At 37.5% G+C, this 24793-nt stretch overlaps 12 protein-coding genes across 13 annotated transcripts in view; 6 read left to right on the plus strand and 6 right to left on the minus strand.

The window, feature by feature from the left end:
• The window catches only part of LOC100634130 (uncharacterized protein PB18E9.04c-like), a 4780-nt gene extending 2821 nt beyond the window's left edge, over nucleotides 1–1959 (minus strand). The window contains exons 1-5 of the mRNA XM_019994594.1: nucleotides 1876–1959; nucleotides 1605–1834; nucleotides 1508–1552; nucleotides 269–357; nucleotides 39–204 (exon numbers count right to left, since the gene is read on the minus strand). Coding sequence (XP_019850153.1) covers nucleotides 39–204; nucleotides 269–357; nucleotides 1508–1552; nucleotides 1605–1834; nucleotides 1876–1959 — 614 coding nt within the window. The remainder of the gene's footprint in view (nucleotides 1–38; nucleotides 205–268; nucleotides 358–1507; nucleotides 1553–1604; nucleotides 1835–1875) is intronic.
• LOC109581201 (uncharacterized) lies at nucleotides 1878–2692 on the plus strand. The gene is made up of 3 exons (XM_019995083.1): nucleotides 1878–2171; nucleotides 2240–2466; nucleotides 2520–2692. The coding sequence occupies exons 1-3, from the start codon at nucleotides 2010–2012 to the stop codon at nucleotides 2590–2592; spliced, it is 462 nt and encodes a 153-aa protein (XP_019850642.1). The 5' UTR covers nucleotides 1878–2009; the 3' UTR covers nucleotides 2593–2692.
• A 162-nt stretch (nucleotides 2693–2854) lies between these two features.
• Nucleotides 2855–4698, minus strand: LOC109581191 (uncharacterized). Its single transcript, XM_019995066.1, has 4 exons — nucleotides 4397–4698; nucleotides 4082–4339; nucleotides 3969–4037; nucleotides 2855–3895 (listed from the first exon to the last, which is right to left on the minus strand). Exons 1-4 carry the CDS (start codon nucleotides 4677–4679, stop codon nucleotides 2931–2933), a joined length of 1575 nt encoding a protein of 524 aa, XP_019850625.1. The 5' UTR covers nucleotides 4680–4698; the 3' UTR covers nucleotides 2855–2930.
• Nucleotides 4699–4747: 49 nt separating this feature from the next.
• On the minus strand, nucleotides 4748–8209 carry LOC100634256 (dolichyl-diphosphooligosaccharide--protein glycosyltransferase subunit 1-like). Its single transcript, XM_003382639.3, has 10 exons — nucleotides 7939–8209; nucleotides 7400–7889; nucleotides 7145–7340; nucleotides 5854–6033; nucleotides 5666–5804; nucleotides 5498–5617; nucleotides 5324–5449; nucleotides 5157–5276; nucleotides 5014–5085; nucleotides 4748–4959 (listed from the first exon to the last, which is right to left on the minus strand). The coding sequence occupies exons 1-10, from the start codon at nucleotides 8179–8181 to the stop codon at nucleotides 4849–4851; spliced, it is 1797 nt and encodes a 598-aa protein (XP_003382687.1). The 5' UTR covers nucleotides 8182–8209; the 3' UTR covers nucleotides 4748–4848.
• Nucleotides 8210–8240: 31 nt separating this feature from the next.
• Nucleotides 8241–9433, minus strand: LOC100636857 (actin-related protein 2/3 complex subunit 4). Its single transcript, XM_003382575.3, has 7 exons — nucleotides 9389–9433; nucleotides 9221–9339; nucleotides 9058–9169; nucleotides 8781–8876; nucleotides 8639–8719; nucleotides 8461–8550; nucleotides 8241–8413 (listed from the first exon to the last, which is right to left on the minus strand). The coding sequence occupies exons 1-7, from the start codon at nucleotides 9389–9391 to the stop codon at nucleotides 8408–8410; spliced, it is 507 nt and encodes a 168-aa protein (XP_003382623.1). The 5' UTR covers nucleotides 9392–9433; the 3' UTR covers nucleotides 8241–8407.
• Nucleotides 9434–9480: 47 nt separating this feature from the next.
• On the plus strand, nucleotides 9481–10084 carry LOC109581204 (transmembrane protein 258-like). Its single transcript, XM_019995091.1, has 3 exons — nucleotides 9481–9574; nucleotides 9667–9776; nucleotides 9903–10084. The coding sequence occupies exons 1-3, from the start codon at nucleotides 9572–9574 to the stop codon at nucleotides 10027–10029; spliced, it is 240 nt and encodes a 79-aa protein (XP_019850650.1). The 5' UTR covers nucleotides 9481–9571; the 3' UTR covers nucleotides 10030–10084.
• A 36-nt stretch (nucleotides 10085–10120) lies between these two features.
• LOC100634505 (importin-9-like) lies at nucleotides 10121–14797 on the plus strand. Its single transcript, XM_019995057.1, has 25 exons — nucleotides 10121–10282; nucleotides 10338–10399; nucleotides 10524–10679; nucleotides 10729–10947; nucleotides 10998–11084; nucleotides 11159–11379; nucleotides 11516–11598; nucleotides 11673–11800; nucleotides 11848–11943; nucleotides 11994–12095; nucleotides 12154–12274; nucleotides 12328–12406; nucleotides 12451–12531; nucleotides 12586–12733; nucleotides 12795–12873; nucleotides 12927–13075; nucleotides 13134–13262; nucleotides 13322–13380; nucleotides 13463–13589; nucleotides 13640–13705; nucleotides 13756–13914; nucleotides 13989–14127; nucleotides 14183–14319; nucleotides 14370–14552; nucleotides 14626–14797. The coding sequence occupies exons 1-25, from the start codon at nucleotides 10147–10149 to the stop codon at nucleotides 14752–14754; spliced, it is 3075 nt and encodes a 1024-aa protein (XP_019850616.1). The 5' UTR covers nucleotides 10121–10146; the 3' UTR covers nucleotides 14755–14797.
• A 71-nt stretch (nucleotides 14798–14868) lies between these two features.
• Nucleotides 14869–17867, plus strand: LOC100634630 (outer dynein arm protein 1-like). Its single transcript, XM_003382642.3, has 17 exons — nucleotides 14869–14972; nucleotides 15017–15116; nucleotides 15165–15249; nucleotides 15423–15468; nucleotides 15528–15636; nucleotides 15694–15766; nucleotides 15811–15924; nucleotides 15990–16057; nucleotides 16108–16186; nucleotides 16244–16355; nucleotides 16405–16442; nucleotides 16514–16595; nucleotides 16646–16897; nucleotides 16948–17111; nucleotides 17257–17351; nucleotides 17407–17488; nucleotides 17545–17867. Exons 1-17 carry the CDS (start codon nucleotides 14906–14908, stop codon nucleotides 17668–17670), a joined length of 1692 nt encoding a protein of 563 aa, XP_003382690.1. The 5' UTR covers nucleotides 14869–14905; the 3' UTR covers nucleotides 17671–17867.
• Nucleotides 17781–19476, minus strand: LOC109581220 (uncharacterized). Its single transcript, XM_019995124.1, has 7 exons — nucleotides 19275–19476; nucleotides 19049–19216; nucleotides 18651–19002; nucleotides 18350–18605; nucleotides 18241–18299; nucleotides 18068–18191; nucleotides 17781–18009 (listed from the first exon to the last, which is right to left on the minus strand). The coding sequence occupies exons 1-7, from the start codon at nucleotides 19409–19411 to the stop codon at nucleotides 17891–17893; spliced, it is 1215 nt and encodes a 404-aa protein (XP_019850683.1). The 5' UTR covers nucleotides 19412–19476; the 3' UTR covers nucleotides 17781–17890.
• A 184-nt stretch (nucleotides 19477–19660) lies between these two features.
• LOC100636983 (mitochondrial carrier homolog 2-like) lies at nucleotides 19661–20894 on the plus strand. Its single transcript, XM_003382576.3, has 2 exons — nucleotides 19661–19815; nucleotides 19865–20894. Exons 1-2 carry the CDS (start codon nucleotides 19694–19696, stop codon nucleotides 20808–20810), a joined length of 1068 nt encoding a protein of 355 aa, XP_003382624.1. The 5' UTR covers nucleotides 19661–19693; the 3' UTR covers nucleotides 20811–20894.
• Nucleotides 20895–20909: 15 nt separating this feature from the next.
• LOC109581217 (uncharacterized) lies at nucleotides 20910–22266 on the plus strand. Its single transcript, XM_019995119.1, has 2 exons — nucleotides 20910–21883; nucleotides 21939–22266. Exons 1-2 carry the CDS (start codon nucleotides 20910–20912, stop codon nucleotides 22246–22248), a joined length of 1284 nt encoding a protein of 427 aa, XP_019850678.1. The 3' UTR covers nucleotides 22249–22266.
• LOC105312354 (protein lin-37 homolog) lies at nucleotides 22199–24664 on the minus strand. 2 transcript variants are annotated; one of them, XM_019995141.1, is made up of 10 exons: nucleotides 24583–24664; nucleotides 24465–24519; nucleotides 24364–24420; nucleotides 24141–24223; nucleotides 24061–24088; nucleotides 23865–24009; nucleotides 23788–23816; nucleotides 23659–23740; nucleotides 22418–22494; nucleotides 22199–22362 (listed from the first exon to the last, which is right to left on the minus strand). In XM_019995141.1, the coding sequence occupies exons 1-10, from the start codon at nucleotides 24596–24598 to the stop codon at nucleotides 22311–22313; spliced, it is 624 nt and encodes a 207-aa protein (XP_019850700.1). In that variant the 5' UTR covers nucleotides 24599–24664; the 3' UTR covers nucleotides 22199–22310. The 2 variants fall into 2 exon arrangements, with proteins under 2 accessions (XP_019850700.1, XP_011403240.1); XM_011404938.2 differs by having other exon boundaries at nucleotides 24061–24091.
• Between the last annotated feature and the right edge of the window lie 129 nt (nucleotides 24665–24793).

Below are 24793 nucleotides of genomic sequence, written 5' to 3' on the forward strand. Positions count from 1 at the left end.
TAATCGATGAAGCTGGCGTACTAAATGGCTTCACTAACGGTAAAACTAAGCCACCATTAACAGGAGAGCTGATTGGTTGGTGGAATTTAGATGTGGGCAGTATACTTGGAATTACACTTGTTGTGGACGATGTTTGTGCTTCACGTTTTAAACGCTTTGAATCCGGAAACTCAACATCATCATCAAAGTGTCTTTTCACAGGTCCTATAATATAATGCATGTGTACATTACACATTAACATGATTTTACACTAACTTCTGACACTTACCATTACTACTGCCAGCAGATGTAATACCGGAAAAGGATAAAAGGTCCTCCAGGCTATTCAATGAAGACACATCTTCATTGAAATGATTACTAAAATGAGGATTGAGTGTTTTGTGTAGTGCTTACAAGCATAATATATATTACCTGATGGTAGTATCGCGAGAGGGAAGAGGAGAAGAGGAAAAGAGAGCGCTTGTGTCTGGTGTTTGCAATGAGTGTTGTTGTTGAGAGGAAGAGAAAGATGAATGAAGGGAGAGATTATTTGGTGCAGCCATTCATTGCCCTATGGGAGACATAAACATAGCATTGTTGACATTGTGTGGTCTATATGTACGATGTGTACACCTGGCTACCACATAAAATTCATTTTGCCCTTATTTGGCAAATTGGCATTGATAAGGGCCACTATCACTATCTGTTTCTTTCAATTACTCTCACATTTTGCATCATTTTATCAACCAAAATACTCCTCTCTCTCTTTCGTGACAGTTTAACAATTGTTTAGCATAACAAGGCAAAAAGGTGCAATTAAAAAACATGACTGAATATAAGTTGGCAAGATCATGATATGAAAAAAAGAGTACCAATTTATTATAACTTGTGTTAAATGTGTTTTTGTCTGACCTCCTCTGCAATTATAACAATTACAATAATGCACCAGACACCATTTTTTACTCCTTGCCCGTGGTGTAAACGGGCAAGAAATACAGCCATACCGGCTGGACAAATAATGGGCGAGAAGACAAAAGGACATTAGTGGTGCATTGACACAACCTAGCAATACAGGGAAATGATATTAGAGGCTCTATTTTCCTCATAAAGGAGCTCTAAGGCACCACTAGGGTGCCGTAATATGCTCCTTATATACGCCTAGGCGATGCGCTCACAGTGAATGGCTCAGAAAGCTGTATTTCCCGGTCTATAAATAGCCACATGTACTGGTAGTCAGACAAAGGGCACAAACACTGACCGAGGGGCACTCACTTTCCACTAGGCGTTGATAATTTGCTGGCCAGGCTGTGGAGTCATGAAAAATTTCACCAAGCAACTTCCGGTACGTGTCCGTAGAGCAGCAAACTGAACCCCCAAACTGGTATTGCTCACGTGATTAGGCACCTAATCACGTGATTAACAATGTAGGTGACGTAATTATGATGCAACCGGCTAGGCAAATATTGCGCATGCGCAGAACGGTTAGTTTATATTAAAATTGATTAATCATAATAAATAAAACTATAACTTTGGGACAGTTGGTTGTCTTGGATATAATGTGATATATTCAGTTCTGTATAATTTAAAGAGCTTAGATATATTTATTGATAATATTTCTGACTTACGCACAACATTCATTTTTAGTTTCGTCATCAAAGACGGATGCAATTGCATTTTCTGCACAATGTGCTGCTTCTTCACTTCTTGCACTTTTAGTATCCATGACTCTTATTGTTACAGAATTGACCAAAAATTGAGTAGGGTCAATGAAGGCATAGTCACATCTGTGCCCTTTGCTGTAGGATGAAGCAGAAACACCAGTCAACTTAGCATCAAACTTTAAAACTTCAAGTTCCTACAAAATTTCTTAAAGTGTAGTGGAGATAAAACTTTTACCTTTTTAACTGCTCCATAAAGTTTCTGCCAAAATGCATCGTCTCTCTTTTGAGGTGAATAAATTTGTATTTTCAAGACCGACATTGCTTTGAGCCACACCTCTAAAATATTTCTTTCCAATTCCAGAGTGTGAGATGGGCTCAGGGTTCAGCTACTTCGGCGGATCCTCTTCATCAATCATAAACTCTTCATTGCACCAAGAAGATCCGATTATGTGGATAGTTGTCAGAGATGGAATTTCAGAGGAAATACGAGAAGATACGTTTTGGGAGGGCATGGTGAACAATATACATAATGTGAGTTTATTTTGTGTAATAATTATATATATCTCTGCTTTTTTGAAAATTAATTGTGACTTTGTTAGAGTTTATTGAGTCCTGCAGTTAATGTTCCAATGGCAGTTGTGCTTTCAGGGCACTCAATGACAGAAGAGATAGGAGCACATACATGTGCACAGCAAGCAGCTGTATCTTCTGAAACTTCAAGTGTAAATGCTGTTTCCATTGATATAAGACATCCTGATCAACGAAGAGCAGAAGAAGCAGCTCTTGCAGCATCAATTGTTATTAGAGATATGTTGGACCCTGGAAAGTAAGTATTTACAGCAAGTGTTAAAATTAATTCTGAATGCATACGTACTGCAGGACCTATATTAAAGTCAAATATGATGCTTTGGTATACTCCACTAGCAGGACTACAGAAGAATGTGCTATGTAAATCTTTATTAGCAATCTCACTAGTCTAGAACTTTGCTTTCATAGTGTGTTATGTCTTTTAATTTAAATATTATAGTAATATGGTTGAGTACACAATTCAATTATTTACTATAACTGCTTTTTAAGGTCATTAGGAAAGTGTAATGGCAAAAATGCACCCAATAACTGAACCAAGCTGTCAACAAAATAATATAAAACATGCTAATTATGTTTAGCTGTACTTATGCACCCACTCTTTCGAAACGCCTCTGCAATGTCACATATGCACGCAAAATTACATCAAAATGATACTCTTCCTATAAATAGTATAGATACTCTTCCTATATAATAGTATAGTTATTATACTTCTGATGAAGTTATTGTAACTAGCTGATAGTTCCGGTTTGTGTATGAATTGAATTTAGTTCTACAGATTTTGTAGCAGAAACAAAATGAATACACCAAATTAAAAATGAAGAGGCTGAATATCAGTAAACCAGGAAATAATAAAAGCCCTTTCTGTCGCTTCTGATCACTTATGAGCAACTTAACACTATTTTCTAACGAGCAAGTACCTTCAATGTCATTAGTAACAGACACTAGTATACATTTTTGCTCATAAGTGTAGTCAAATTGACTTCTGAGAGTAATGTGAGCAGAATCTGCAGTGCTAAGGTCCTTAGAAGAATGAGGCACATTATTTAAGCTGTCAAAACTGTATGATCCTTGATATATGAGCATATCCATTGCACAGCATGAGTCCCTTGGAGAGCAAGCAATATTGTAGAAATCTGTCCGTGTAATAGTGTAGTTAACATAGTCTTGATTTGACTCATTGCTTATGTCATAACACCAGTTTCCATCGCCAGGATCATTGCAATTAAATCCCTGGAAGCCACCATAGACAGCTGTAGAGTATGTACCGTAATCAGAAAATACCCAAAGAAAACACGAATCACTTGTAGACAATGATGATCTTAATGAGGATAATTTAAACTGAAATATGGAGCCTTTGACCATGTAAATATAAGTATAACGAGTGACATTGTACCATGTGTATGTTGGCTTAAACTCTGAGCAATCCAATGCTGTAGCTTTACCAGTACACCATGCATCATGCTCTGTATCAATCTTGAGATTAAATCCAGTAATGAAATCGCTAACACTGAAGAGTACAGTAGTGCCAGGTTGACCAAGTACAGAATAGTCTTTGAATGATGGATTTGTTAGTAGTATTGGGATTGTAGTGAGAGAGATAATGAATAATCCAATCAATATTACAAGGAACAGCACCCAACGACATGTACTTGAAAGTTTACAGCAACCTAAGCAAATACCGGGGGGGGGGGGTATATAGTTGCAATAATCATGATCAAGATGATGGAATCTAATATTTACCTTTTCTTGTAGATGTTCCTGTGGTACTACTGTGTGAATTGTCCCTTTCAATGTCATCATCATCATCACCTAAATAAGGAAATTCTTAGATTCTAATCTACAACTAAACTCACAGTGAAAGGATGTTGATGTAGTAGTAGTAGTAGATGCCAAAACTAACTGAAGCTGTTCCTGCTGTTTACTTGCATCTAACTCATTGCTATTCTTCCAGTGAAGAAGAATGTGATAACCAAATAATTGCGAGTCATCGTGATACATTTTATACAAAGAGTCGATGACATTCTGCCTGACTCCCAAGGCAATGGCAACATGTTCTACTTGAGCATGATTGTAATCCTTCATTACAGACATCAAGTGACTCTTTGTTAGTTCTAATTAAAAGATAACAGTGTTAATATATTGTTCTAGCTAGCAGTATATATATATACCTATTTCACCATCTTGCTCTTCTCCAAACACAGTCCTAGCAAGTCCTCCAAGATCACAGAGTTTCAGTGCACTACTCAATTCCATTCTAGCCTCAAATTCAGATTCCAATTCACAGGCCTCCCACCACTTTTGCAACAGCTTGTAAGCAAACATTTCTGAGTCTTCCATGTAAACATGACGAAACATTGAGATGTGCCTTTGATCAACTTTCAGTTGAACAGCAACTTTCTCTGCCTGTACAAATGTCAAGCAGCCAGCAAGATGAAGCAAAGATACCTCCATTCAACTTTATTATTGTGTACGAATATGCAAGGTGATGCTTTATATAACGTGCACATCAGATGATTAACTTTCAGTTAGGAAGTTTCTTTAGCTTATGTGTATTTTATTATAAGAAAAGAACTAGGAATCAAAGGAGCAATGCCTATCAATTGAAAAATGCAACAAAAGTTCACAGAGTCTGGACCAAAGACTCCACTTCGCTCCTGGATTGCTTTAACTTCTTCTTGCTAGCATCCTCTTCTTTAGCATAAGCTTGTTGACTAGTGCGCCCAGATACAGCCTATACAATAAAGAGAATTATAAAAGTATCCTCCACTCATCAAATATAGCTTACAGCATCAGCTTGGGAACGCAGTTGACTCAATATGTCCGAAATTTCAGTCATTTTCTTTACAATGGTTGTTACCTATATCATGTAACAAATAAATTATAAATTAGTAACATACTTATAGTTGATTACATTACTTAAAAGCTTACTTTAGTACTGGCTTCATTATCAATCTTTCTCAACTGATCTTGTTGAGCCTCAATGTTCTTACCATAGGCAGCAAAACGCTCCAATGTATCACTGCAAGTTGAATTAAAAGCACGGTGATTCTAGTATGATTAAATAGTGATTAAAATACTAGCTGTAGAGAATTTACTTTACTCTTCTTGAATGACTCAACAGCACCAAGAAACTGATCCACTAACCTAAAACGACTGTCAACAAAATTGACAATGTTCTCTTTTAAAACAGCTGCCTGTTGCCGAGCCACGACTTCTGGATCCTACCAATGCCATATAAACTACGGCCTCACTAGCCTGGATTAGCTAACCTTAGTGATTGAGAAATCAAGACGGACAAGGAAAATAATAAATAAAAAGAATAAGAACAGTGCGCCAATGAGTAAAAACGGTTCCTGAAGCAACAGGTAAGACTCAAAGTCATACTCCAGCTATAAAACAGACTAACATTAGTCATAACAGCTAAAAGGGGGACTTGCTTGAAAATTCAAAATATGCTGTTCTACCAGATTATATGCTTTAGCAATAATGACAGGACGACCAACAGTATCAAGATAGGTGCTATGAACAGAGGTAGCTTGATCATGCACAGGGTAAGGTGGTAGGAAATTAATATTCCTAATAATAATAGCAATAATAATAATTATTATTATCATTATTATTATACTTGGAGCCTTCAGGAAGGATAATTTTGACAGTGGCTTCATCTATGACCTGATCATCATAGACGTGATCTACAAATCTCATGTCCAGGACAAAATGGCTAGCCTGGTGATACAAATACTCATAAGTGGGGACATTATAGCCAATGTAGTAGTATGTCTGCCAACCACCAAACAATGGAAACCTATACAATGATATGAGAAAGTGACTCATGAAATGAATCATGATGAACTTTTTAGAATAATTTAAGTATATGATATGCAAATTATATCATTAAAATAACAAAACACGAGGAACAGAAACTATTCAAGTTTGTATATCATGATGACGCAAAAGGGCTTGACAATCATATGACATATGCCAATGAGGAAATGGAGCAAACTACAGACTTAGGGTATGCCTCAAGGGGTCAATTATTACAGTTTGGGTATTAATAAAAAACAATTTTAGTGATTGGACATGACCCACACATTGAGAGAGTTTAGGTGAGGTCACACTAAACCATGACATCAATTATGATGCACACTTGCTAAAAAGGCAATGTAATAAAAAATTGGCCTAAGGCAGTTCCTTGCTGACGATAATGACAGAGTATTACAACTCCCTTATCTATCATTTATGTAGCCGCTACATCAAAACAATGGTACTGATTAAATCTATCATTAAAGTATGAAAGCTAAATAAGGAAATTATTTTATTTTGCTTTTGCTAACCTAATCAGTTTATCATTGTTTCAATGTAGCGACTACAAAGCTCAGTAGCCAAAATAATAAAAAATAAATAAATAATCATGAGCAAAATGACATGATACGTGTATATAAATTAGCAAATAAAAACTTTCATTATGCTACAGTATGTGTCAATATGTATAACATCAGCTATTATCATAATTTAATAAGCACTGTATGCCATGCAAGGAGAGATCACTAAACTGAAAATGCCGAGTGCTGTCAAGTAGCGTGGGTTTACCACAAAGCATGCTAAGTGAGCTGACAAGCACATGGTATTAGGAGCAACTTTGAAAATTTGTAAAAAATCCAATCTTGATCGGAATCAGCTCAAACTATGTACACAACATAAGAACATGTATAATGTATTTTTTTAATTATTAAAAAGAGAAAATTCTCTCCTTGTGATTTTTGTGGAAATACCCTTTATCATAGTACAGGGTCTTTGGCATAATATTTGAGCAACTGACAAGAACATGCATGAGCACTGTGGCAAAATCCTATGAAAAGCAATGCAAGTAGCAACTATACAATGGAAGCATACGCAATACAAGGACAAGCATCTACCTTGGTCTTATGATTAGCTCAGTATAATCTTCAGAGTTCCTAAGGTGCGATGTTGAGATATTACCAATCTCATCCCGATAATACACATCCTGGGCAGCAGCAGGCAACAATGTGGTATAACTCTTGACAGCGCTATGACCACTGTTAGGATTACGCTGATAATCAAAGCGAGAAAAAGAACCCTTTAGCAAAGCCCCTATGAAATAAAAAGGCATAAGATATATCACTAATGTATTGGGAACATTTAAAACATACCACTGTGATGGACACGAATGTGTTCTTCAACTTGAATGACTCCCCAATGAGATACCTGTATAACTCGTTCAAAGGACTTTATCGTTAGGAAAGGATTGTTATTCTCGTAATGAAGGGTCATGCGGGCATTGCTAAAGGGGGCCAAATCAGTGTAGGGCCCATAGCTAATTTTAGCTCCGTCACTCGTGACTGGACTAACGCGTGTGTAGGACTCGATATTAGAGGAAGACAATTTAATTTCTGTATTTTGGGTCTTTGAGCGATACGGTAAGAACACATATGCATTGCCAACAAACTGGACAAACTGTTTTTCGAACTGGGTGATCTCTTTAGGGAAGGCAGCAATGACACGAGAGAAAACAGTATTGACAACGACATTCGTGGTTTCTTTAGGTGTGAGTGGAGACGCAAAATCAATTCGATATGTCATGACGCCGGGATGAGAGCCAACAGTCGTCTTTTCAAGGGATAAAGATTCCTTTGTTTTCCCCTATGCACAATGATAATAAAAAATTATTCGTCTTATTAAAAAGACTCACTTTTGCTTCAATATAGGCTAGTTTGTCACTCATGACATTGTCAACTGTGTAAAGAAATGAATTGGCCGGGAGGTCGCCTTCATTTAAAATGGTCAACGAAACCCCTTGTTTTACGACTTGAGAAGTGAGATCGAGTTCACGAGAGGCCCTAGTGATCAGTATCTTCTCATCAGGTTCCTCGGCATACAGAACACTCAGTGAAGACAACAAGACGAGACCCACCACAATCCAAAACCTGGCCATTCTTTTCAAACACGACACGTGGTGATACAATATTACTTTGTATCTAATTGAACGAGTAATGGATGTATACGGCCAAAATGCTGGCCGCCATTTTGTTTTTAATTAATCAAGAATAAAATAATAATAATAATAATAGACACAAACTAATCCAATCTAAGAACAGTTTCTAAATAACATACAAATGTCGACTGACACGACACACATCTGTAAGCAGCTAAAACTTGGTTTAGAACTACAGTAGAAACAGGTAAGCACAAGAGAAAGCAGCAAAAAACTCACATTTTTGAGAAATTCTTCTGCAACAATACGGGCACGTGCATTTAGCGAGATTTTCATTTCACTGATTTCTTTGTCAATCTCTTCCATAAACTATACATGTACACACACACACACACACACACACACACACACACACAATCACTGTAAATTACCATATAAGGGTGTAAAATAAACAAACCTGTATAACAAAATCCACTAGTTTGTGTTTGTACATTTGTTCGGTATGGAAGTTAGTTATTAAGAAACTAATGTCATAACCCTGAGGAGAGAGGAGAGAGAGAGGGAATATGAGTGAGTTGTAGCCACAATGTGACAAGTACTTCAATTGGTTTTCTCCTCAGGACAAAGAAATGCTCAGCCCTCATCATCATGAATCGCATGAACTTCTTGCAGAGAATCTTCTCAATCTCATCAGCCTTGAAGAGAGAGAGAAAGAGGGAAAGAAAGATAAGAGAGAGGAGAATAATATGAAAGGGAGATTATTTCTTACTGACATGTATATCCAATGTCATGCTTAGTACAATCCCATTACAGTTAATAACAGCAATAAAGTGTCCCAAAAGTACTTTATAACAACTAGTATTAGGTTAATGTTACCTGTTTGATGGCAATGGAGACTCTTATCGAATTGACTGAACCCTCAATCAAAACCTTCTCTTTCTCATTTCTACTAACAACAACAGGAGTCAGTAGCAGCTCTTTGCTACTTCTACAAATGTAAAGGAGTCAACACTGCCAAAAAACCAGACCACAGCCTCACTTGACTTCAACTTCAGGCTTGTTGTGTCTTTCTACAACTTGGGATTCAAAGTTCTCAATGCACAGGGCAGCAGTCAGAGTACTCCTGACGGCATTAAGGTACGGCTTTAACGTAGCAGACTAAAATAAAGGACTGTGAGTAGCTGTATCAGAAAGAGAACAAACTTACCATCTTTACTCCTTCCTATGATTATAGGTTTCGCTACTGAGCATGCGCAACCACGCCCACAATAACAATCGTTGGTTTAGCCACGCCCACCTTCCACCTCCCTCCTTTTGCTGCAGTGTGGTCCAATTGTCTTGAAATTATCCTCAAAGTCTCTCCTAAACCTTGCTTAGTTTTTGGATAATTATGGTAAATAAGCTAAAATTTGATGCTATTAATAATAATGTTAATAATTATTATTACTATAAGTGTAACAAAATAATAATAGTATAATTTTGCAGGATTTAGACAATTATGCAAGATATGTGAGTCCTGTTAATCCAGCTGTCTATCCTCACTTGGCTGTGATATTGTTAGGGATTGGTCTCTTTTTCATGGCTTGGTTCTTTGTGTATCCTCCCTCAGTAATAATAAATGCATATAACCATGTATTATAATTGTATTATTTATTTATTGCATTACAATTTCATCAATAGTTATGTGTATCTATTTTTCTTAACGTGCTTTATCATGGCAGATATGAGGTAACGTCCACCAAGTTTTCTCGTCGCATAATGAAGGAACTCTTGGTCTCGTTGTGGGCAGCCGTTTTCACTGGGTTTGGCACTCTGTTTTTGCTCTTATGGGTGGGAATTTACGTTTAGAACATAATTCTTTTTTTCATTACTCTCCAAGAAAAAATTAATTATTATAATTTAATATTTACGTGGGCGTGATTTGGTTCTTATGGGCGGGGTAATAGGTGGAGCTTAGTAAAAAATATGGCGGGTCACACCTCTCAAGAGAAAGAAGCACTCCGTAGTGTCGTCCTATCTTCGTTCTCTACGATACTCAGCGGGGACCAGCAGGAGAGGAAGAATGCAGAAGAGGAGCTGAGAGCATTGGAAGTGACTGAAGGTTTTGGCTTGAGGTTGAGTGACATTAAAACAAGACTCCTCCCCTCATCATTTAGGTTTTGGGCTAGTCCTCGTAGAGATCACCTTGATGACTGACGGCCCCATTGCCTGTAGACAAGTGAGGAACATTAAAAATATATTTCAATTTTTTGCATTAAAACACATGCAATGGGTCACTGTATGAATATTATTATTATTATTATTATTATTATTATTATATATCACTATTATTATTATTTCAGCTTGCTTCAGTTATTTTAAAGCAGTACGTCAAGAGTCACTGGTCTGAGGAGAGTGGAGAGTACAGTGTTCCTCCTAGCGAAGATGCCAAGTCTGTCATTAGAGAGCTGCTATTAAGAGGATTGGCTGATCCTTTAAGTAAAATACGTGCAACTGTGGTACGTCCATGCAACGGGTTGTATTGCAATTATGCTACATTTTCCATAGGCTTATGCTGTCTCTGCGATTGCTCAGCACGACTGGCCAGAAAACTGGCCTAACTTGTTTGACCAGTTGATGGTTGGCGTGGGGTCTGGGTCCCCTGATTTAGTTCACGGGACGATGAGGGTTTTGACCGAATTTTGTCAAGAGATCACGGATACTCAGGTACCTCACGTCTGCCCCGTTATATTGCCTCAACTTCTGAGAGTCATCGGATCTCCTCAAGTAAGTATTATTAATCTTATTAATTTTCAATTATTATTATTTTTATTAAGGTTTACAGTATTCGTACCAGAAGCAGGGCCATTAGTATATTTAGAACTTTATCTCAACTCATCTATGCAATGTCTGCTCACCTACCAGTAAGAACCAAATTGAAAATTATTATATTACTAGTAGCATTTTTAATAATTAGTACTTTATAATCTTTAATTAGGAAGCTCCTCTGAGTTTATTATTTCCGGTCCTCCCATCATATATTGAACAGTTTGTCCAACTACTCAATAGTAATGATGAGTTCAGCAGTGATCCTGGCCTCCGTAAAGAGATCATTACATCACTCAGCAAGCTATTGGAATGGTTTCCTTCTCTGCTGAGACCTCACCAGATGACCATTGTCACACCTATATGGAATGTCCTCATCTCCAGCTCGGAACTGTATCCATTATACATGTACATGTATATGTATTTGCATGCATGGTGACCATTGTAGAACCTTGTACATAATCTATACTTAATATTGCCCAGATATTATTATAATGATTTTATTGTTTCTTAACAGTTTTGTGTACAGTTATAATACAAATGTTGTCAAGTGTTCAGACGGATCCATTGATGTGTATGATAGTGATGGAGAAATTATTAACTTTGACTCTGGTAAGCAAATACGATTCACATGTATATGACATTTTCCCTTCATCATGTAATTTTATTGCTGAATACTAATATAGTCTTGTTTGCCATTTTTCGATTCATTGCTATACTATTGGAATGCGGTCGTCATCCACAATTATTTCTTCCTATTATTCACAAGTTGGTCGATCTCCTCACATCACTCATGCAGATTACATCAGAGCAGGTGCTTCTGACGGCATTTGTCCTTGATATGTTGTTTTTCATGCTCAGGTAATACTCTGGGAAAATGACGTGTCACGTTATTTAGAAGATGATGACAACGAATTGGCTTTTTCTGTTAGATTAGGCGCTTTTGAACTTCTGCAGGTGAGCACACAGTATCTATATACTTATGATATGATGCTATTATTATGCAGCAATTATCTGAGGATACTAACCTGAGAAGTTCAGTATGTGAGGCCATTAACAATACCATTGAGAGGAATTTAACTCAAGACTCCAGTGGGGATTGGTGGAAGGTGAAGAGATGCACAAGATTGTACTAGTATCTGTTATTGTTGTTCTTTTGTTGTTTAGATTCGTGAGGCATGCTTGTGGATAGTAGGCTCCATTATAATTGATGGTAAAAAGCAGTCAGTGGGTTTCAACGGAGAAGTTTTTGTCGATAATGTTCTCATACCAAATTTAATGTCATCTGGTATTCAATTAAATTCACTTAGTCATCATTATTATTATTATTATGTTTGTTAGTTTCACCATTCCTCACTGGTAGATGCTTATGGCTTGCTGGAAAGATGTGCGATCAGCTCAACTCGGAAACTTTAAACAAGTCATTTACACTCTAAATCCAAGTCCTTTTTATCATCATTATAGATGCTTACAAGCAACTGTGTCCGGCCTTCAGCCATCACAGAACGGCATTGTTAGAATAATGGCAGCAAAATCCTGTTACTCGTATGTTAATGGAAATATTAATGAATTACTCTATTTGTATTTTAATGTCAATAGTTATTGTATGCTATTAAAGGAGTCAGATAGACACTCTGTTGTTGTTCCCTATCTCTCCTATTTCATTAATGACATATGCACCATTTCATCAGAGTCTCATGAAGACCATCTATTCATTGCATTGGACTCACTCCAGAAAGTCTGCCAGGTCTGCCCATCATCTTTATGCACTCTCTCTGAAAGCATCAGTAATACTTTTGTATCTCTAGTTTGATGATAGGGTCACTGCTGTTCATGCTGAAAAGCTAGTTCCTCTAAGCCTGTCGTTATTCTTAAAATTCTCTCATGGTACATGCGCACATACGTGTACATTGCATAGGTAATATTTGTCTTCAATATAGACCCCATGACTAGCTCTTGCTTGGAGGAGCTCTTTGCATGCTTAGCTGCTAATGTTGGCTGTCATGCTTTGCTTCACAGTAGGATTGTACCAGTTGCCATTGAGCTTCTATCGGCCACTGAGTCCCAAGTACCTTTGGGAATGATTTCGGTACAATTATTATCAATAATAACTGATTGTCAGATTGTGGCTCTCTCTTTGTTCATAGGCTGTGCTAGATATACTGGTGGTGGTCATTAGAGGGTGTGTGCCACCTCTCCCTCCTCCTTTCCTAGATGAACTGTTCAAGGTTGTTGTAAGGAAGATTTTAGTATCTGAAGACTCTGCCATACTCCAGGTGCTGATAGTAATAATGCAATCACTCCACCATTTATAGAAATTATCAATAATTATTAGAGTGGTGGAGAATGTGTTAGAGCATATTTATCAGTTGCTTCAGATCAGCTTATCACATGGTAAAGATGTTATTGTGCATTTATGCTTTGTTTTAATGGAAATATTTAACTATTTTTTAAAAATGTGTGTATCACTGCACAGGGTTGATGAGTCAGGGCAGTCAGGATTACATTATGCAGCTCAAGTCGTCATTCATTTACTTGATCCTGCTAGACCAGAATATTCTGCGGCATTCATTGACAAACTGATCATTGTCTTTATCAAGAAAGTATGTTTGTTATTTTTAAAAATGATTTATAAATCCTTGAATCTTGCTAGGTTGGTGCAGCATTAGGGAGTTATCTTGAGCTAGTCCTCCGATCTGTGCTAAGTAAAATGCAGCAAGTAAATTTAATAGTTTTTCTTGCATTATTTTTAAAAATGTCCAAGTATAGGCACAGGCTGAGAGTGTGATGCAGTCTTTGTTGATTGTGTTTGCTCACTTAGCCTCCAGTCAGCAGCTGGAAGGGCTCCTAACTTTCCTGTCTCAAGTCCCAGACCCTTCTGGTAGACCAGCACTAGAATATGTCATCACTGAGTGGTGCGCGAGACACGTATGTATGATGGACATATAAATGCTACTTAGTATTTTTTCTTTTTCTTTCTTATTATACATGTACATGTGTAGTCGTGTTTCTTTGGTAGCTATGAGCAGAGGCTTAGCACCATTGCGTTGTGTCAGCTGCTCTCTCACTGTATTAATACTGGGGACCAGAGACTCAACAGTATTGCCGTGGTAGAGGAAGAGATACCTTTGACTAGTGATGGTAGGCCCTAAGGGGATTGCCTATAGTTTATAGTTACTATGCATTGAGTGTATAGGTATTGTAACTCGTAGCAAGAAAGTGTCGGCCGGTCAATCGTGGACAAGAGTTCCTTTACCTGCTAAGCTACTCAAAGTTCTTATTGGCGAACTCCAGTCTCAAATTGAAGGCTCAGAGGAAGAAGATAATGGAGATGTACGTATGCTGGTTTTAAAATGAATGCTACCAGCTCGTGCTTATTGTAGGATGAGGACCCTTGGTCTGGTGGGGGAGGGAGGGAGGAGGGAGAGGATGATGAAGGTGGAGATGATATGATCAATGATCTTGAGGTTTTGCTTGGTGATGTGGGTACCATTGGGCTAGAGGAGGAGGAAGAGGATGATGATCCTGATCTCAAAGATGAGGAACTCTTAAAAATTGACTTACATGTAAGGAATGTTCTTAACATGCATCATGCATATGCACATTATAATGATTTTTATTGCTACTGTTTTTTTCCAGTCTCATTTAGTGCACTATCTCACTGAACTCTCATATCAACCATGCTTCCCTTCACTACTGCATCACCTCTCCCCTTATGAGAAGCAAACACTTGGAGCTGTTGGTGCTATCACCTCTGTATCAAATTAAATTATTATTGAACCAAAATGAAAAATGAAAAATTATTGATTATAAAAATTTTAATTAATTATTATTCATAGTGTTATAGGCGGGCTATATTGATCACGTGACTTTTATTGTTACTTAGTAACACAACTAACAGCGAGTGACCTGAGAGAAGATGTTGAGATTGCAGCAACAGCAGAGACCTCCTTCTGGAGGAAGCGAAGCCGAACTGGACACGATGGGTAAGGAAGTTGTTAGTATAAACAGGCCGTATCTTGTGTTGTAGCGAGGGAGGATCTCGCTGTGCTTCAGAGAAAACTGAGAGTGAGTGAAGAAAACAAGAAGGCCTACTCTGATCAAGCACATAATGTCCTTAGAAAGCAAACGTGAGTGTGAAATGAGCTCCCTGTCCTTAATACAGCTTATATCTCCAGGTCAATGATTCAGGCCTTGACTCGTGAGCACGAAGAATTGAAAAAGAATTTAAAATTAGCGTCCAGTAATCAAAACGAATTGAAGGTGACATATTTTTAAAAAGGGCGACAGAGTACATGTTATACAATGCACCAATGTAATTTGAAATAGCCAACTACTAATCCACAATTGGTTAATTAATTTAAATTAGATTTTAAATTTAAAGTGCATGGTCATATTAACTAATGCTTGTGCAACCTTTAACATTATTATCATAGGATATGCACATCTCAATAAAGTTTAAGGAACTTGTTGAAAAACATGGTGAGATTCAAATATAGCCACTCCATGTGCTGCATAATTTCATATAAACTACTCAATAGTTATTTATTCGCGTCAAATTTCTGAGGAGCAGAAACTGATCCACGACATAGAACTTAAAACAAAATCCATAGAAGAAGCAGTTACCAAGCAACGGAAGTTGATGGGAGGGTAAGCAATTGCATGTCTTCACATGAATAGATGTCAGTCCTAATATGATCATGACAGGTCGCAGATGAGCCAGCTACAGCACATTGCTGTCCAAAAACAGCTCCGTGTCATGGAGAATAGACTAGACAAGGTATGGGTGTTCCACAGCCAATGGGTTGGTTATGTCTATTGTAGGCCTTGGTGAGGTTCAACACTGGATTATCAACCAATGCCAGGCTCCGCACACTCATCGATCATCTAAGACAAGAGAAACAAGTTTTTGAAGGATTGCAGAAGAAGCTTCAAAAGGTTCGTTGTGCTTTTACTTATTTATTTATTTATTGATAATGCTAATTGTTGCTTTCATTTTATAGGAGCTGGCAGTTTTTAAAAGAGAAATGGGTGAAGTTATTGACAAATCAACCGTGGCATATTCAGCAAGGTAACAATAATAATTGTTGCTGTGATTGAATGTTTTTGCTTGTTTCTCAGGGAAGATGCCCAGGGTAAGCTACTGGCTCTTAAAGACAAAGCAGACAAGGAGTTGGCTCAATATCAGACAGAATTGAAGGTGAGTCTACAATTAGGGTTTCCTGTTGCAATTATAGTTGTGGAATATATGAAATAGGAATTGGTCAGAATTATTGACCACGATCAAAGACTCCGCAACTTTATGACATGCAAAGATCAAGAGCGCACTGATGCTCATAGAGAAATGGAAGCTACTCGAAGACGAAAAAGTATAACTATAGACATTTATCTCAATGCATATTAATTGTAACATTTTAGTTGCGGAAAAGATTGAAGAACGAGAAAGAACAGTAACAGTAAGTGCTCAACTATTAGATAGCTGCTCTTGCTGCTTTCTATGGTACATTAATCAAATATTTTCTTGTAGTCATATGAAGAAGCTTTTCAGAGTATTCAAGAAGCAACTAGCATTGTTGACATTGACCATCTTGTTAGTAGATTCATCGAAGGTATGACTGCATTTGTGATTGCTGCTAATATGTGACTGATTCCTCTGCAGTTGAAGATGAGAATTTCGCACTTTTCAACTTTGTTAATGAGCTAAGTGGTAACATAGAGCTGGTGCAGGAGGCCATCACTGGTTTAAAGGAGGAGATGGCAAAATTCCAAAAGGAGGGAGTTGCCTTAGAACAACAGCGAGAAACCATACTGCAGGGCTTAGAGGGTGAATTAAAAGTCACACAAAACGAAACCAAGGTTTCTGAATCACAATATGAAGTGTCTAGTCGTGTATTGGGACAACTCAGATCCAGTATGCTTTGCTTCTAATTAACTTAGTTTTTAATATCCTGCATTTTATAGGCATTGAGTCTGTCTTTTCAAAAATTGGCTGCGACAATACAACTATTACAGAGTTGCTAGGCGGACATGCCGGCGTTACTGAATCAACAATGCTACAGTACCTGGGACTGATAGAGCAGAGAACTAATGAGCTACTCCAATTACAAGTTTTCTTACAAGTTAAAGTAAGTTGTATCATAGTTTAGATGAAAGCCTGTCTTTCCTATTTAGTCTGAGTTAGATAGTAGAGCTAGACTCATCAATCGTTCCATGCACACTTCAATTTAGTTTTCTCACTTTGTGTACAAGTCATATTTTAATTTCTCATAGGAATCTGATGACCCAGAAGCCATAGCTCAATTGTTGATGACTAAAAGTTCACTACCTGGTCTCAAACAACCTTCAATAGTATTACCGTCAACAACGTAATGTCATTTCATGCTATAGGAAGATATTACCCATATCTGTACATGTATGTAGATCTGAGTATAGCATTGATAGTAATGAAGATGAAGGGCTCCCACTTACTCAAGAGGAGCTCAGACAGAGGGCAATGAAAGGAGTAAGCACTGATTGTGTCCATAAGAATATATCATTTGTTTGTCATTATTCTTATAGCTCACTAATCGTGAGGCACGCAAGACAGCCACAGTGCTACCAACTCCTCCCGGGACTGCAATACCTCAAACTGGCAAAAGTCGTAGCATTCCATCGGGAAAGAAGAGAGCTGTAGCAACTCGTTAAATGTGACAATAGTTCATCACATAATAAGAGCGTGTATACTGTATGTAGTGACAGCATTAACATTATTATTAATCTTGCCCATGACCATTACATTACTGATATAACTATAATTATTTTAGCAACTTTAATAAATACAAGTAATTATAACCATACAACCATTATAATAATTGTTATCTCAGATATTGCATTTATCATTTAAAAAAAAAGATTATAATTGAAATTATTTGTTCCCAGTTTTATTTAACAAAGACTGAGCCACTGCTTTCAGGACAGGATTACAAGAATTGCTATTACTTTGTGCTATGCTAATTACACCAGGAGAGACAGTTTGACCTGATGCTAAAAGAATAAAAAAAGCAGTAAATTGCATACATGTCACTGAAATGTAACGCCATACCTTGTCTTTTATCAATGTTCTGTGGTGCTAAATTAGGAATAATAAAGTCATCATCAGGTGTCAGCACTTCATGAGCATCTAATAGGGTTGATATGATATTCTTGTCACCAGTTGGAGGTCGAAGCTGTAAAATAATCATTTATTTATAATCATAAGATTTACTGAAGACTTACGCTAGGATCAACTCCAAATATAGTATAATATGCATATACATCGACTACAGTTAATACTCCTATAATGTCAAGTATTAAAAGATTCTGTTTTAAGTATAATTATACTAACCAAAGCCGCGAAATATTTCTGTTTTCTTTTCTGCTTTGTAGAAGCTAGTCACACCATCAAATTCATTATAGGTGTGTAGTGACTTCACTTTTCTGTACACAAAGAGAACAGACTTTTTCCTGAAAACAAAGATTGTTTCTCTACTATACACAACAGTAGCGTCACGAGGAATGTCGTTTTGTATAAGCCTATCAGGTGATACTTGCAATTTCTTGTGAGGTTGGTTGACTAAAGAGCGCAATATCCTAGCAGCTTTCTATCAAACACAGCAATGAAGATTACAAAAAAATGTCAGACCTACCTGCTTCATTTTAATTTTATGCAGCTCACTAGACCTTCTTCCTCTTGCAGTGCATCCTTGAGCATCCTGAAGCTTTGGATTAAAGCAAACTACTCTCATTCTGAACCCTGGCCTCCTCATTACTCTGTTGCTACGAAACTCGACCAGTATACGAGATGGTTCTATGTCACTCCTAGGTATGTCATTACCACACGATACGTCCTCGCCAAAGTCTCTGGACATTCGTAAAAAATCCAAGCAAAGCGAATTACTAAAGAAAGGGCTAACAACAGATGCCTCTAGTGAATGCTCAGGGACATCATAATACATCAATTGTCCTGCAGGACAGCGAATATTCCACCTACACAATAATCTAGAGAAACATCATGGCAAAGAACACATCAAAATCCAAAACCTACCTGTTTACATAGTTGGCTCCTCTTCTGCGGCCTGGAGTGTTCAAAAAGTAAACAGTATAGTTCTCTGATTTTACTCCTACTGTTAGATTCCTTTGTCTGACAAAGACCGGATCACAGACAGTGAATCCAAAAAGCATCCTTGCTTGCGTACGATAGCAAAAATACTGACTATAAATGAGGTTAAGTTATCTATATATAGCTTGTTAAAGGTTTCAATGTGGCTAACTTTTCTGGTGGGCTTCTAGGAGTAATTGGACACTGTGTAAAAACAGCAAAGAGATCATTAATTCCATCTGAGACTGGGAAAAATTGTGCTACAGTGAGAAGTGGCAGAATACATAACACTGGTAGTATTTTGATCATTGCAGGAGAGGGCCTTTTCCTTTAGCTGTATGGCATATTGTAGCTTTTTGTATGAATTTATAGCATGCAGAAAAACCAAAATCTATTTCGTCACTTCCTGTTTTATATTCACTTCCGGTTTCATAATCGATTTCCGGTTTCATAATCACATCCGGTTTCATAATCACATCCGGTTTCATAATCACATCCGGTTCCATCATCACATCCGGTTTCATAATCACATCCGGTTTCATCATCCACGTGCCACCCCCGGTTTTGTTAATTTTACACGTGTCACCAAAAATGGCTGCCAATGAAGAAGCCCGTACAACTGGAAATTCTGCTTCACAAACCAATAGAGATGAGGATTTTACAAATTCTATCAATGTAGATCTATTCAACTCAGTCATGGGCAATCCTTTTGAGTGAGTCACAAGCTATTAGTTACTTATTTAAAAAATTATTCATTTCCAGTTATAACCCAGCAGCCAAGAAGAAGTCATTCCTGGATCATGCACTTGCTGCAGTGATTAGTGTACCTATTCATCATCCAATTCGTCTTATATCCAACCTCATTCAGTTTGGCTATGAGCCATATCCTCCCACGAGGCACTATAGCTTCCTTGTCCGTCAGCACCTCTATTACTATCCTGGCGTCTTTGGTTATGCTCGTAATATCATTAAAGAGAGAGGGTGGAGGGCATTGTATCGTGGAGTGGGGCCAGCATTAGCGGAAGAAATAGTTTTGGGATTGGTTGGCGATGCTGTGAAGCCGTTGGTCTATTCAGTTGTTAGTTCTCTCCCTCTCTCTGAAGTTCCCGGGAACGACGACACCCCGGACACAATTGAAAACGTCCAGTCTACTCGTGCGACCATTGTTCGTGGTATAAAGGGATTCCTCTTGATGTCAATCTCTGGTTGTGTCATAGAGGTTGCTGTTCGTCCTCTTCGTGTCATCACACTGAGGACAATAGCTCAGCACGTCGGGGAAGAGACTATATACAATGGCTTCTTTGCAGCTGCAAAGGAGATTTATCGTAGTGAGGGCCTACGCGGTTTTTATAATGGGATTGTTCCGGCTCTTTTGCACCACGTGATGTCTGCACTGGTGTATCAAGGAGTCTTCATTGCTATTGAAGAAATTGTCCATCTATTATCTGTAGGAGTTATAGGAGGGAGCTTGGTCATTTTGAAGGGACCCATTGCTTCTTATGTCACTCGTTCCTATACTTATCCATTCTCCCTCATCAGTAATATATCAGCTATCAATAGTACCTCACTTGCAGTTACTAAGTATGTCCCTTCTTTTGTTTCGTGGAGAGAAGGATGGAGGCTCTTACGCTCAACTGGAGACTTATATCGTGGTACTTCCATTTTGCTTCCTCGGTTTGCCCACAGTGATTCAAGAAACAAACTATGATGAATGAAAGAAGTTGACATTATTCATTAAAAATTTAGTCATTTTTATTTGTAATTTGATTTTGCTAGAGCAAGTTTATGTTAATTAGCATTGTTGTTAATGAGCCACACCCATTTATGGATTGTCAGCATGTTTCTTTCTCTGCTGTTGCTCTCTTTGCTTGGAGCAGTGACTGAAGCTTCTTGGACGCAACAGTATGGTGATTGCAGCTCTACCAGTTACATACCTTTCAAAGGGACCATTGATACTGAATGGAGGTACCTCGGACCGCGAGCTTCTTTAGACAACAGCAAACCTCACAGCCCTTCAGTGTCTATGACCAATGGTAACATTTACTTGGGTCTTCAGTCTCGACTACTTGCTATATCTTCAGAAGGAGCCGTTTTAAGGGAGTACGACGTACAGCAGAGAGATGCAGAGTACTACCTGGAGACTAGTAATGTTGTGTTCTCTGAGAAGCATCAGACTGTTGTAGTGATTGCTGCAGGTGATACCAGTGATCATGAAGGAGGCCAAGAGCTAACCCGCATATCAGCATTAGACCCATCATCAGGCAAGGTCTTGTGGTACAAAGGCGATATTAAACTGATAGCGACTAACTGGCTAGTCCTGTCAGAAAAACAAGGCCTGATCTATGTCATAGGTCTTAAGGGTTTCTCAGCAATAGATATTAAAACTGGGTCTATAGCTTGGACACAGCAAATGCCATGGTCTAATTTGATTTTGATGTCGCCAATATTCGCAAGAGTATCTGATGAGTTGGATCTGATGCTTTTACCAGTAGTACCTGGAGTGAATGATGGTGTTTTGTATGCTGTAAACACTGCCAATGGAAAATTACTATGGAAACAGACTCTGGGATTTAGCTATGATGGAAGCTTTGTGATTTCACCCACTAATGGAGTCATATACGGTTGCACGGGGCTCTTCTCTGATGTTTCTCATGGGAAGGATATCATAATATTGAATGCAAAAGATGGAAAAATTCTGTATTCAGGAGCTGGACACTGCAGCGGTAATGATACACAGGTAATGACTCCATCAGTGGATAATGAAGGCAATGGCTACTACAGGTAAAACAATTACTAAGTAACATTCTACTATGTATTTTTTTAATCTTATCTGTAGCTGTGGTAATCAGATCTTTTCAGTTAAATCTGGTGGAGAGCTTCGATGGGTATCTGCTTCATATGGGAGCGAGAGCCTTCCACCACACATTCCAGTATCCATAAGACCCGATGGGACATTGTTCTATGTCACCATCAACCAGACAAGCATACTAACCCTCTCTCATTTGGATGGGTCACTCATCAAGTCCTATACAGGTTCTCCTGGTGTTATGATAAGCCAGCCACCAATTCTTTTAGGAGACCAATACATGTACATTGTTGGTTTAGCCCAAGAATCAACCGCTTACATATATCCAATGAAACAATAAATTATAATTAAAACAAAATTAATGCTGTTTTTGCTTCACATATGCTATTATTGCACATGCAATTATGTCTTTTTATCATGTTTTTGCTGTAAATTTTTCGAATCTCGTTTGGATCTGAAATTATAATAATTATGCTAGTTTAAAAATAGAGTATTTACGGTAGCTATACCTTTTGCATGATTGCTTCCATTTTTGCAGATAACTTGTTTTAAGCGATGGCATTTCCTCATTAACAAGTCCAGTATTCTGTGAAAAAATAATTTGTAGTATTTGTAAGTAAACATACAGTGTTCATGGTGGCTAAATGCTCAAACTTTCTACACAGCATAAGAACATATGTATCAGAAAATGTAACAAAATTTGGGGTGATTCTGAGCCATTTTTTGGAGAAAATCATTGGCTCATTTTTTTTAAATGCTCATAACTCGAAAACTATTTGTCGGAAACAGCTCAAACTTTCTGCACAGCATAAGGATATCAATATGTATGAGAAAATGTAATAAAAATTTGGGGTGATTTTGGGGCCAATTTTTGAAAAAAAACCATGGACTATAGCCTTGGGTATTTTTCAGAATTTTAGCGTTTTCTTAAAATGGCCGTAACTTGAAAAATTGAAGTCGAAATTACCTCAAACTTTCTACACAGCATAAGGACATCAAAATGTATCAGAAAATGTAATAAAAATTTGGGGTGATCTTGGAGCCATTTTTTGGAAAAAAACCATGGACTATAGCCTTGGGTATTTTTTTAGAATTTTAGCATTTTTTTAAAAATGGCCGTAACTTGAAAAATTGAAGTCGGAATCACCTCAAACTTTCTACACAGCATAAGGACATCAATATGTATCAGAAAATACAATAAAAAATTGGGGTGATTTTGGAGCCATTTTTTGGAAAAAAACCATGGACTATAGCCTTGGGTATTTTTTTAGAATTTTAGCATTTTTTTAAAAATGGCCGTAACTTGAAAAATTGAAGTCGGAATCACCTCAAACTTTCTACACAGCATAAGGACATCAATATGTATCAGAAAATACAATAAAAAATTGGGGTGATTTTGGAGCCATTTTTTGGAAAAAAACCATGGGCTATAGCCTTGGGTAATTTTCAGAATTTTAGCATTTTCTTAAAATGGTCGTAACTTGAAAAATTGAAGTCGGAATCACCTCAAACTTTCTACACAGCATAAGAACATCAATATGTATCAGAAAATGTAATTAAAATTTGGGGTGATTTTGGAGCCATTTTTTGGAAAAAACCATGGGTTATAACAGTACATGTTTCTTGTTGAATTAATGAACTTTTAAATATTCTAAAATTGATTTTGCCAATATCAGATGCAAACTACTTTGCATTGGGATTGCATTCTTGATGAGCACATCTTTTATTCACTAAAATATCTAAGACTCACCAAATTCTCGTCCATGACAGATATATCAATAACTGGCTTAGAGACTTGATACGATTTAAATTTCTTATTCAAAAAGTGATCTCTAAAAATCAAGACATGAAGCTAAATAGAGCAGGCAAGTAACAAAACCTGTTCTCAGTAGTCCTGCTGATAGGTGCCTAAATGATGAATAATACAATCATAGTACATACTTCCATAAAGCTTACAGGAAGTTGCTTTGCAGTTCCACCCATAACTTGTCCTAAAGGATCATTCTGCACCCAATCCCGGCACACAGAATATAACGACGGCTTCTTACCCAAACGGGATAAATTTAAATGGCGACCATATATGGAAATAACTTCACTAGAGCTAAAAATAGATCACATGAAAAAAGCATTGTGATTGTGGAATTATATTTACCTTGTCTCCTTTTCATCATCACTAAATGCTGCTATACAAAAATATATATAAATAATTAACATATTGTTTGACACACATACTATCCGATAGGCTATCTCTTTGAGCTCTTTTTCTTTTCCTTCTTTGCTTGTAGGCTCTCTTTCGTGGCGAAGAATATTCTAATCTGTTAACATAAAAATTACCACTTCAATTTTGAGCCGACAATATTCAAATATTTTATTAAAAGTTTGCCAATTTTTGCCGATGGTATTCTTGCCTGACCCATTACATAATTATACACTATATATAATTATCATTACTCACAGGTCTCTGGCAGCTTCTTCTACATCTTCATCGACATCCAAGTGATCATCCTGTTTACTGCAAGAGAGACAAAATCATGAGCTGCCTCGCTGAAGACTTACTTGTCTTTCCTTTGCAATACTAAGTCTTCCAACACGTCGCGGAGTTGTGTACGACCTATAGAGAGAGAGATGCAGGTCAGAGTCAACAAAAAAATAGTCAAAAATAGAGAACATTTACCACTTTGAACTTCCATGATTCTAGCGTCACACCCTCTGGAGACCTCCCACCACCACCACCACTAGCACTGATGTACTAGATCTAACTACACGCAATTATTTTCGCAGCGAAATAATGTCGGCGAAGTATCGGGTTTTGCTATCATCTTGCCCTAGTTCAGAGTCCACTCCAAGCAATCATAGATCTTCTGAACCTATCGTTAGAGCATCAT

This window comes from Amphimedon queenslandica, unplaced genomic scaffold, assembly GCF_000090795.2.
Source record: "Amphimedon queenslandica unplaced genomic scaffold, v1.1 AMPQUscaffold_13520, whole genome shotgun sequence".
Lineage (NCBI taxonomy): Eukaryota > Metazoa > Porifera > Demospongiae > Haplosclerida > Niphatidae > Amphimedon > Amphimedon queenslandica.